Source organism: Prenolepis imparis, unplaced genomic scaffold (assembly GCF_030444845.1).
Source record: "Prenolepis imparis isolate NDT839.2.m4 unplaced genomic scaffold, iyPreImpa1.0 SCAF_9, whole genome shotgun sequence".
NCBI classification, from domain to species: domain Eukaryota; kingdom Metazoa; phylum Arthropoda; class Insecta; order Hymenoptera; family Formicidae; genus Prenolepis; species Prenolepis imparis.
In genome coordinates, this window is record NW_028141167.1 from 14,017,144 (window position 1) to 14,028,532 (window position 11,389).

The following is an 11,389-nucleotide window of genomic DNA, read 5'->3' on the forward strand; positions in this document are numbered from 1 at the left end:
TAACATACTTTTATATATTTGTTCGCCGCATGAAGAATAGAGAGGTTCGAAGATTTCTTCTCATCTTGCGATGGTAGCTGCCTCTTCAAAAGCTCAAAACACTCTTTGAGATGCGCTCTACGATTCTTTTCCAATTTATTGTGTACTTCCCTCGTGCCAGATCGTATAACGCATGGTCTATGCAAGATACAAAAAATATGATTATATAGAATTAAAAATTAAAAAATTATCTCCTTAATCTTTGATATAATGCACGATCTCTTGTGTGTAGAGCGAGTTGAATCGAGTAGGAAAATCCCCTATCATTTTGCGATCTAAGATCTAAGCAATAATTAATGATAAATGAATTAAACAATATCGGCCAATCTGCGCGCGAGACATCACGTGCCCCATTGGCCGATTTGTAGAGCGCCCCGCCCCATCACGCTTCGTCGGATTGGCCGATCTTTCTCAATTAATTTCTCATTAATTATTGCTTAGATCGCAAAATGATACAGGACTTTTCTACTCAGTTTAACTCGCTCTAGCCGCATACAAGAGATCGTGCGATTATTACAAGACACCCTGTGTATTGTAACTGCATTTTGGAGTAAAAGGGTGTAGTGTGTATGCGATAATCTTTCTCGCAAAAATCAAATGGAATGTATAAAACGTGTATAATTTTGAAAGGAAAAGAATTTATTTTACAAAAATTTGCTAAAAAGTTATGTAATATTGTTATTACAATATCTTCGCGATTCAACTTCTCTGACGCAATCATGGAACAACCTGAGCACCGTATCATCCCGCGATATAAGTGACATAGTGCACATGCCGTTCACCTTGCACACGTGCACAACATAAATAGGTATAACCAGCCTGTATTGCGTTGACAACGACGGTGCTCATGCAGGGAGATGAAGCGAGAATGCGAAGCAACAGGCTAACATATCGATTCAAAATGGAATGTGTGTTGGTGTGTATGTAAGTATGTGTGTTCATTATTATCCCATATCTTGAAATTCGAACATAAAGAAAAAAGAAATAGATATGATGAGATCAAAATAACAAGTCAACAAGTAAATAGATAAATAGACCCTTATTCTTAAATTTGATTTTGCAATACCGTATAAAATTATTTTATTAAAAACAATTTGCTATGTCCCAAATCTTACATTACTGTCATAGAACTCTGTGATGCGAGGAGAAAAATAAAGATGAGAAAAAAGAGAAATATAGAGAAATTAAAGCAGACTTACCCAGTCCGATGTTTCTTATTATCATGGTTCGCTTCAATATCGACCACAAGGTTGCCGACACTCTGCTGAGATTGATTCGGATTATGATTCTCCACATAATGGTTGTGTGTGTTATGATGATCGCTGTGATTGTGATGTTGCTGCTGTTGCTGCTGCTGCTGCTGCTGCTGTTGTTGTTGTTGTTGCTGTTGTTGTTGCTGTTGTTGCTGCTGCTGCTGCTGCTGCTGCGAATGATGATGATGGTGGTGATGATGGTGATGGTGATGATGGTGAGAGGTGGAATGAAGCGGAGTCAGTTGAACAGGGGTCGACACAGTTGATGATAAGGGTACGGTAACTCGCGTGTCGGAGACTACAGAATTCTCTCGTGATGCAGTCGATTGACTCGTCTTGCTGTTTTCTAATGGCTCTTCCTCTGTAACATCATCAAAATTAATTATTAAAAATAATGAGAAGGCTTTGACAAAGTCAATATACAATAAAATAGACTATTCAGAGTTGTTCGCAGAGCAAAAATGCAACATCTAAAATTATTTAAAAATTTGTTTATTCGTTATTTTATTGTATATCATTAAAATTATTTGATTTATATATATAAACCATTATAAAAATTATATCAAAATTTATTTTTAAATTTTATCTTAAAAATTTGTTTTAAAAAAGAATTTTTGAAGAAATTTTTGTTTTGGAAAATTCAGAAGAAATTTCCATTATTTGATTTTATTTGTGTACGTGATATTTATTTTTTTCAAAAATATAAGTTTAAGACAACTTCGTAATACACGCTCCTCACGTTCCTTTATTTTAATATAAAAAAAATTACACAATTAAATTACATAATTATTTTTACTTTCTAGTAAAATATAGACGAGCACTAATAAACATATTCCTGAAAGAACTTTTCCAAACTTGTAAACATAACAAATAGAAGCTTGAAAAATTATAAAATAAATTATTACAAATTATAAACTACAAATTAAAAAAATTAATTGCTGTAAATTGGCCCAGTTGATTATAGATATATATAGATTATATATATAGTCTCAATTTCTAATCATGTGCGCGTGTAATGTTAAGCATACACGTACACTAGAAGATAATTTTTTCAAGAAAATTAATTTTTTTTACCAATTTAATTGAAAAAAAATCGATTCTAAGGGGTGAAATTATCCTTCATTCATATATAGAAAGGCTTTTTGTTTTTTTTCGAAAAGTATTCGAGATATCAAAAAATGTTTTACACAAAAGTTTCATACTAAAAACATCTCTATTTAACTATATTAATCAAATTTTGAAAAAACATTTTTTCGAAGATTTAAAAAAAATTTTTCAAAAATTATTTTGGCAAAATTTTATTACTAATGACAGCAAAAATCGAGTGCAAGTATTATTGCACAAATATTAGCAGTAAATCACCTGTTACTTAATGTAACTACTGTAATTTTCCAATCCATAAATATAATATGCAATATAACATATGTTATATTGTAGTAATATTTCATACAATTGAGATATAGTTAAATATAATTCATAAAATAATTAAGTGTGAATAATTAATCTGTTAAAAAGACACTAATAATTCGTAAAATCGCAAGATTTGTATTGGGAATTGAACTTTTATATTTTCCATTGATCCCTATTCATATTCTGACTTGTCTGTTTTCATCAGAAATTGTATAAAAAATTAAGCGAATAGAAATAAACATTATATTCTTTTAATCTTATTAGCCACACTTTGTAGTCTTTATATTTGCTCATGATAGGAACTTGAGTAGATAAATAAACATATCATATAGCGGTAAACGAAAGAATAAACCCGATATTATTGATGTGTCGTAATATAATATTCAGTATGTTGTTTCATGGTCAACAGACCATGCTGTATTTTTTCTGTTATCTTTTGAGACAGGAGCACATGCTCGATTTCTTATGATATTCTGCCAATATATGTATAGTATGACATCATGGTATGCTCAGTTTCGATTTAGTTCCTGTTTTGATATATTGTGCGAATACACAAAACTTTACTGTATTATTTTTTATGTTAAGAACTTCTGCTTAATTTTTGTAGCATTTCTGCCGAGAATAAAAATAATAAAAAGAATATTAAATACAAAGAAATAAGATGAAATACGAAAAAGAAAATAATTAAATATACAAAATTGATTGCTTTTGATAATTATCTTGTATTATTTAGTCCATACAAATAATTCATATCAAAAGTAGTATATTTTTAAATATATATTGATTTGTAAGACAGTACATTTTAATGCGACTAGGGCAAGTTTTTATAATTTTTTTATCTTCAATGTTTAAGGCTCCTGGGTCCTCACCGCGGCCATATTGGATTGTGACGTCAGAGGCGAGAAAGCACACGCTGAAAATTCTTAGATGCCATTTTTTAATGAAAAGATATTTCGATTAAACAGCACTTCAGATGGCTTTAGCACACTCTTAAAAACCCCCGAAAACTATCCTTTTCCCTTTATAATTAATCAACATCTGTAAAATGATCGAGATATCAGACTTTGACATGCGGAATGACTGCGCATGTGCAAAGACCAGACGGACTGGGCTTTATAATATTACATTTTACAGCTGTTGGATTGATTATAAAGGGGAAAGGATAGTTTTCGGGGTTTTTTAAGAGTGTGCTAAAGCCATCTGAAGTGCTGTTTCATCGAAATATTTTTTTATTTTGAAATGGCATCTAAGAAATTTTAGCGTGTGTTTTCTCGCCTCTGACGTCACGATTTCGACATGGTCGAAAAGGAGCCAGGAGCCTTAATGTAAAATAAAAAAACTTGCATAAAATTGTCTTTCAAATTATATAAAAAAATATGCTTTACTAATTAAAGAGACCATAAAATCACACACAAACAGTTTAAAACAATTTTTTAAAACTTTTGTTTAACTACCCATAATCTATACTTATATTCATTATGGCAGCATTATCAATTATCTCTGACTTTAAACAATTAATTGTTAATACTAAAAATTGTTAATTTTAAACAATTAATAATTAAAATTGTTAATACTATAAAACATTGAAAACGCACATTCTTGAACACACGGATTTTAACCGAGCAAATAATGTCATTTTGTTCCAGGAGGAGATTCTCGACCGAATGCACAAGAAACAAGAGCGAACTTGCTACCGCATAAGTCACGAGGGCCGACTGAAATCTCAACTTAAGTATCATCACTCGCCACCACCTTCGATCTGAGAGAGAGAGGGAAGGGGTGTGACGTCCCCGTCCCACCCTTCTGGCCAGACAGCGTTGGTGGTGGTAGTGACAGTAGCCAGTAGTAAAACTCCTTTTCAGCCTCTCCTGTAGCATGTGACATTTCTATTTTTACGAAAACTCCCATCAACTGATGTAACTGACTAAATTTTTCATATCTCAATAATGACAGTAACTACTGCCAGTGCTTAGATGATTTTAAAATTAGCTAGATAAAGATGAGATGAAAATATGTAAATTCATCTTATTGTTAGATAAGATTAAAGATGATTTTCTTTTAAATATATCTAGATAAAAGATAAAATTATATGGCGATTCATCTAGATAACTTCCAGATAATATTTTTAAGATCGCTTTTGTAAACACAGTTACAAAAAAAATGTAAATTATAAAAGGGATATAAAAATATATTCATACTTTTATTTATAAGTTTTTATCGCTTACTGCGCAAATTCTACTACTTAAGTATTTTTATGTACTATGAACTCTAAACCAAATTATCTGGACATTATTCTATAATAATTAGATAATTTAGTAAAGATAACACCTTTTTCATCTAAGATGTAGATATAAATATAATACATATTTTTATTATTTATATAAAGATAAGATGACGCCAAAATTTCATCTAGATGATCATCTATATAATTTTATTTAGATAATAACAAACACTGGTTACTGCTATATTCTTAGCAGGACTATTATTCTGCCTAAATTGCACGGACTTGATTTGCGACATTTTAATCAGAGATATCAAATCACGTTCTATCAGGAATAGTACATATATAATGATATAAAAAAAAATATTCAAATTATCTATAGATACACGTGTCTTCCCCTCTTCCCAAATGACAAATTTTCGACATTTTCTACTTAATAAAAAATGTTGATAAAAATTAATCTGTTTTATACAGAATGTCCCATTTTAATTGAAATAATTGAATATTTTGGAAAAATTAAAACTTTATAAAACACAATTTTTGTAAAAACTGCAAGATGAAAATTTCTTGCATTGTTTTTTTTATCATAAAATTATTTTTTAAAGTTTAATTTAAGTTTTTAAAATAGAAATCTATATAGTGTTTTAACACACAGATTCTAATATAAACCTAATAATATATTAGTGTATAAATAGGATACAGACCAGTATTACTGTATTTCTTATAAAAAAATAAGCACTTTTTGCTATTAATAAAAGTTTTGAAAATCGATATAATAATTAAAAACTTTGTGTGTACATAACAATTCTCAAATTAATCTTCGTCAAATTGAATAAATCATCTTATAATATATGTATTTCCAATTTATTGAATTTAGATGAGATCCAATCATATAACAAGATCAATATAGTTTTAAGCATTTGTAACAATTTTTCGTATAAATATATCTTCTATTGTAAATATTAATACATAAAGTATTTGTCAGATATAAAAAAAATTCTTTTATATTTAAATTATTGGATTCAATGCATAAAATCTGTATGATTATGTAAAAAAATATATGATTTTGTTTATAAAAAATTTAATTCTTTGAGAAACCGTAAAAAAACTTTAAAAAAAAGCACAAAAAATTTTTGTATCGTAAAAAACGCTGCAACTTCTATAAAAAATATTTTTTCGTATTTTTTAAATTTTCGAAATATTTAACTATTTTAATCTATTTCATATAAAAAAACATTATATATATATATAATAAATTCTTAGATTTTTTAGGAAAATGGTGAAAATTATTAATCTATTTTGTAATAAATTTTTCTTCAATTTGCAACGCTATTTTAGATGGTCGTAAAACATTGCATCGTTAATATAAAAATTGTATGTCGATGTTGATGCAAGATAGGAAATATTCACGCTATACAAAATATTTATCTTACAATTTTTGCAATGGTATCGTATACTTATTTTCGTGATAACGCATAATTTGTATAGCTTCTTTCACAGATCTATAACAGTTAAAATTCGCCGATTTTTACGTATATTCCTTGTTGTATTGTTACATCGTTATTATTATTTAGATTAATAATAATGCACACGTGCATATATACATATATAAATAACTCACCATCGATAACCAACATCTTCTCCTCACAGAAGAGGTCATCTGTTTCTGTGCGTTCTTTTTTAAATTTAGGGCCTGTGAACAAAGATCATTTATTTATTAAATATATCATAAACATTATCCATTCATATATATGTATGTATAATTATTTTATTAATTCAAGTGATTATTTAAAACTTTGAACAAACATAAACACATGCATACAAATATTAATAATTAATAAATATTATTAATTAATTAATACTATTCATTATTGATACTATTAAAATCACACAAAAATGTACAATATTAAGATAAATTTGTAGATTAATCTTATAACAGAAATAAAAATTTAAATTTTTGAATTTTTATTTTATTTTAATTTTCTATGAAACATGTTAATTATGTATGTGTATTTAGTTTATACCTAAAAAATGAATAAACAAATTTAAACTTTTATTTTATTCAAAATAAAAAAACTGACTTAAAATAAATAATCGTGATTATTTTTTACTTAATCGTTAGAGTTGTTTTGCGAATTTCTACTAATTAGAAATTTTTTTCTGTTTTATTAATGCTATATATGTCTTTAAACTCTTTTTAAATTCTTTTTTCAGATTTTGTATAAAACAATTATTATTCGGTTTAAATTATTTTTCTTTTCCCGATGATAAAAGCATCAACATAATATGTATATGAAAACGTATGCATCAGTGTGCAAAAATGTAAAAATGTAAACATCTTTACATACATATCTATTTATTATAGGTTTTTTTGATCGTATCACAAAGTTAGCTAGTAAATCGAATAATAAGAAATAACAAATTGAAAAATGTGCGTTTTCATGTGTTGGATCGGGATTAGAGTATAGGTTAGGTTAGGTTAGGTTAATATTTCTCCCCCAGAACAATTTGCAACGAGTGCAAAGGGAAGGGAGGAGGAAACGTACGAACGCGTGTAGGAGCACAAGGATGGGGAGAAACTTGCCGGAGTAGCTCTATCTTACTTCAATTCGTTTACCCCCCACCCCCCTCTCCGAGAAACGAAAGGAAGGAACCGGCAACATTGCAGATTGATTACTACGCCACGCGGCCAGTCGCGCGTGGTAGGGATTTAGCCAGGGACAACGCGCATGCGCATTTCAGCGACTGATTCGATCGCGTATGTGTGCGTCATGTATGCATTTATTGGTCGTTGCTGACTATACTCCGCGTGTTATACACGTGTTCAATCTTTCTGAAAGAATCATGAATTTTATACAAAATTTATGCAAATTTTTTATTTTATAATTTATGTAAAATTATATCACATTAAGGTACAAAATATCTCGCGTAAACTATTCACTTTTTAATTATATTACCCTTATAACTTTTTATGCAGAATATTGCGAGGAATCGATTTACGTAAAAAAATATAGTAGTTACATTTAAAAAAAAATTAAGAAAACCCCTTTTTGTTCCTTAAAAACCCCTAACATTTTTTTCTCCATCAAATTTTCAGGCATCTTGTCCCATTTAATTAAAAAAAAATTCAAATTAATATCTTTAACAGTGGCGGAGAAAACAGCTTGTAACACTTTATGTGGGCCACTCTGTATATGAGATTTAAATATGACGATTTTTCAAATCATAAGGACATGTGTGCGTGTAATTGATGAGAATACACTCAACATTACAAAATTTAAAAAAAATCGAGAATATGCAAAAAGAACTTGATTATACATTTTTTATTTAAAGAGAAATAAATGGAACGAGCAGAGCCTGATGTCGCGAATTGTATAATTTTTTTCTCATAGAGTAACTTCGCATACGCAGCGTAAAATAGCGGGAAATGACAGTGTGTTATGACTTTATGACATTATAGAGCGGAATTGCATCCTTCGCGTGTAAGATAGACGATCTTAAATGATAGTTTAACACCATTGCGCGTCATATCAGGAATAATCAGGTATTGCCGTGATGACATATAAGCACGTGTATCCCGATAATAGATCGAATTTAACAAAATATATAGGAAGATAAATAATTATAAAGAATTATAAATTATTCATATTATAATCGAGATTGTGTATAAGCACTAACCTCGCATATTTTTTTCCATTTCGTGAGAATTCTTACTTACACATCACACTATAAATATATAGCATAAAATAAGATTATAATTTGCAAAATTTCCTATATACTTTGTGCTAATTCTTTATTAAGAATAAATTTTTTATATATATTATATATATATATATATACACATATATATTATATATCTATACATATATATAAAATTTACTTTTCTATATAATAATCTCGAACGTAACATAAATAATTTAAATGCTCTATAATTTTTTTATCTTTCTACATACATATAATATTTATTATATATAATATATATTTTATGTAATATAATTATATAATATATAATTATATATAATATATATTTTATATATTTTATAAAATATATGTATATATTATATATATAAAATTTTAATAAAATATTTATAGAGGAAAGAAGAGAGAGAGGGAGTGGGGGAGAGGCAAAGAAGGGAGGAAGAAAGGAGAAAAAGAGAGGGTGGTGAGAGTAGAATCAGGGAGGAGAGAAGAAGGAAAGGAGCAGGGGAAAAAGATGAGAGAGAGAGAGAGAGAAGGGAAAAAGAAGAGAGCAGGAGAAAGAGAGATAGTGGTGGGGGAAGAAGGTACTGGCTGCGCGCGAAAGTAGATGGCGCTCTAGTGAATGAAATGCGAGTGACCGAGCTGCGCTGTAGTTTCTAGAGTCAGTGACCGGGTTTCCTCCATCTTCTATCCTCGTTCACATATCCGACACACGTGCGCGATACCCGGATTTGTTACCATTGCCGTAGCACAGCATCAAAGAATTGCTACTGAACATATCTCTCCTTCTCTAACTCTTTTGTTTCGTGCCATTTCATATTGTTCTTTCTACAACTGTATAACAATTTGACGAACATCAAATATCTTCGGTACTTAGGTTTATTCTTTTCAGCTGAACTGGCTGCACTAGTTCAGAGTTTATCTTTTTTCTTCCATGTGGAGTATAGAAGATAAACTTTGAACTAGTGCAGCCAGTTCAGCTGAAAAGAACAGACCTCTTCTCTTTCCCCACTATTCCCCAAATTTCTATTATATCTTCAGCTTTTGAGATCTATTACGTTCTGTAACGAATAAAAATTTGTTCTCTTTTCTTCAGTGATGCACTTTTGTGTACAACTTGTCAAATAGCCCAGCAAAGTCAATTTTTCTTTCAAAAGAAGAGAACACAGCGAGTGATAATTCACAACTAATCACATCATATTCTGGCGTAGGATTTACGAGGATTCGCGAAGATTTTTCTCACAGAATTGGATGCCAGTCAAGTTAATATGAAAAAATTTAGTGGCAGAGTCGAAGAAATATGATGCCACAATAATCTTTGTTGGATGTGGATCAAAACACGTGAACTGTTTTGTTAATTTATCTCCTGAAGATGATCCAAAGGATCGAAACATTCAAATTAAATAAAGAACAACAATGTTGCGCGCCTAATTTCTACGCCTAGCTCTTATTAACCCGTTTCCCACCTGAATTTGTATTTATAAATCACAACCTTTTCGTTTTATTGACCAATCGATTTAATAAGTAATATCTGAAGACAAAGCAGCATTGTTCGCAAAAACTTTTAATCTTTTGTATCCTATATTTTGAAAAGCACTTTACGATGGTTTTAAAATGAAAGATAGAAAGCATCAAACAGAGCTATCGCAAAATAAAGGTCAGTTGGCTCTTCTCGAGCGACTAAGAAATACGTGCTCGTCCCAAAACATATATAATAAGTAGTTAACTAGGAGATATAATAAATATTTCCACACGCAAATTACTTTCTCCAAGTGTTCGCCACGATTGAGAAACACTGTCGCAAGGTAAATCATACCTAATTTGGAAGCAGCAAACGCGTTGATCATCGCATATGACTGCGCGTGCCAGTGTTTCTCAATCCAAGTAGACATGATCACTGTCGGATCTCGACATCGATAATGGGGATGAAAAGAAGTGTGGGTTCGGCAAAATTATGATTTTATATTTTTCTTGGTTTGACACCTAGCTTTTTCACTCCAGGCTCAACGATAAAAACAAGGTGAAACTTCAGATCTCATTTTTATTTTTGTCTTTTTTTCGCTTTTTTCGTTTAAAACAATTTTTTTCGTTTCTAAAATTTTTTTGTTAAAAAAAATTATTTAATTTTTTCAATTTGGAAGAACAATTATTCTTATGATGCGTTCCTGTTTGGTACGAATGCATTTTGTCTCAATGTTGCTTGAACACAAATTTCGTAGATTCATCAACACGTAGCTTTTGCATCTTATCATTGGAAGAAGATTAAGATAAGTTTTACGGATGACAATGCATTTTACACATTTCTTCGTTTTGTGCATTAAATATTGCCCGTCCCGCAATGATTTAATTAATATTATATTGATAAAAAAAAGAGCATTGCATTATTAATTATCAGTCAAGTACTTGCAACATTGACAAGATTATTATTGCATAATATACAGAACATGCAAGCAATGTTGATAATATAAAACGGTAGAAATATGATATACAGGGTGTCCGGTAATAGTCACGCCAACCGTCGTGTGCAGATTCCTGGGATCATTTGGAGACGATTTTTCCTCGGCGAAAATGTCGAGGGAGGTCATTATTTTTTGCATGTTTTCAATTTTTGCCATCATGTATCTTTGTAACTAAGCCTTAAATTAAAATTCTATTAAAGTAAACTCTATCTAAAATTAACTGAAGAATGTGAATTTATTATTATTTTATTTCCACAAGGTTTAGTTTGCGAAAAACCCTTTATTTTCAATCGCTTATAACTCGAAAA

General features: G+C 29.9%; 1 protein-coding gene and 1 long non-coding RNA gene across 3 annotated transcripts in view; one reads left to right on the forward strand and one right to left on the reverse strand.

Annotated features, from left to right (window-relative positions):
- LOC145941132 (uncharacterized) overlaps positions 1–4,701 on the forward strand; it is a 90,628-nt gene extending 85,927 nt beyond the window's left edge. The window contains exon 8 of the long non-coding RNA XR_014426136.1: positions 4,349–4,701. This is a non-coding gene — a long non-coding RNA (uncharacterized LOC145941132). The remainder of the gene's footprint in view (positions 1–4,348) is intronic.
- The window catches only part of LOC145941130 (uncharacterized), a 28,595-nt gene that overhangs the window by 12,049 nt on the left and 5,157 nt on the right, over positions 1–11,389 (reverse strand). For both annotated transcript variants that reach the window (XM_083047015.1, XM_083047016.1), the window contains exons 3-5: positions 6,545–6,616; positions 1,239–1,653; positions 9–177 (exon numbers count right to left, since the gene is read on the reverse strand). In XM_083047015.1, coding sequence (XP_082903141.1) covers positions 9–177; positions 1,239–1,653; positions 6,545–6,616 — 656 coding nt within the window. The remainder of the gene's footprint in view (positions 1–8; positions 178–1,238; positions 1,654–6,544; positions 6,617–11,389) is intronic.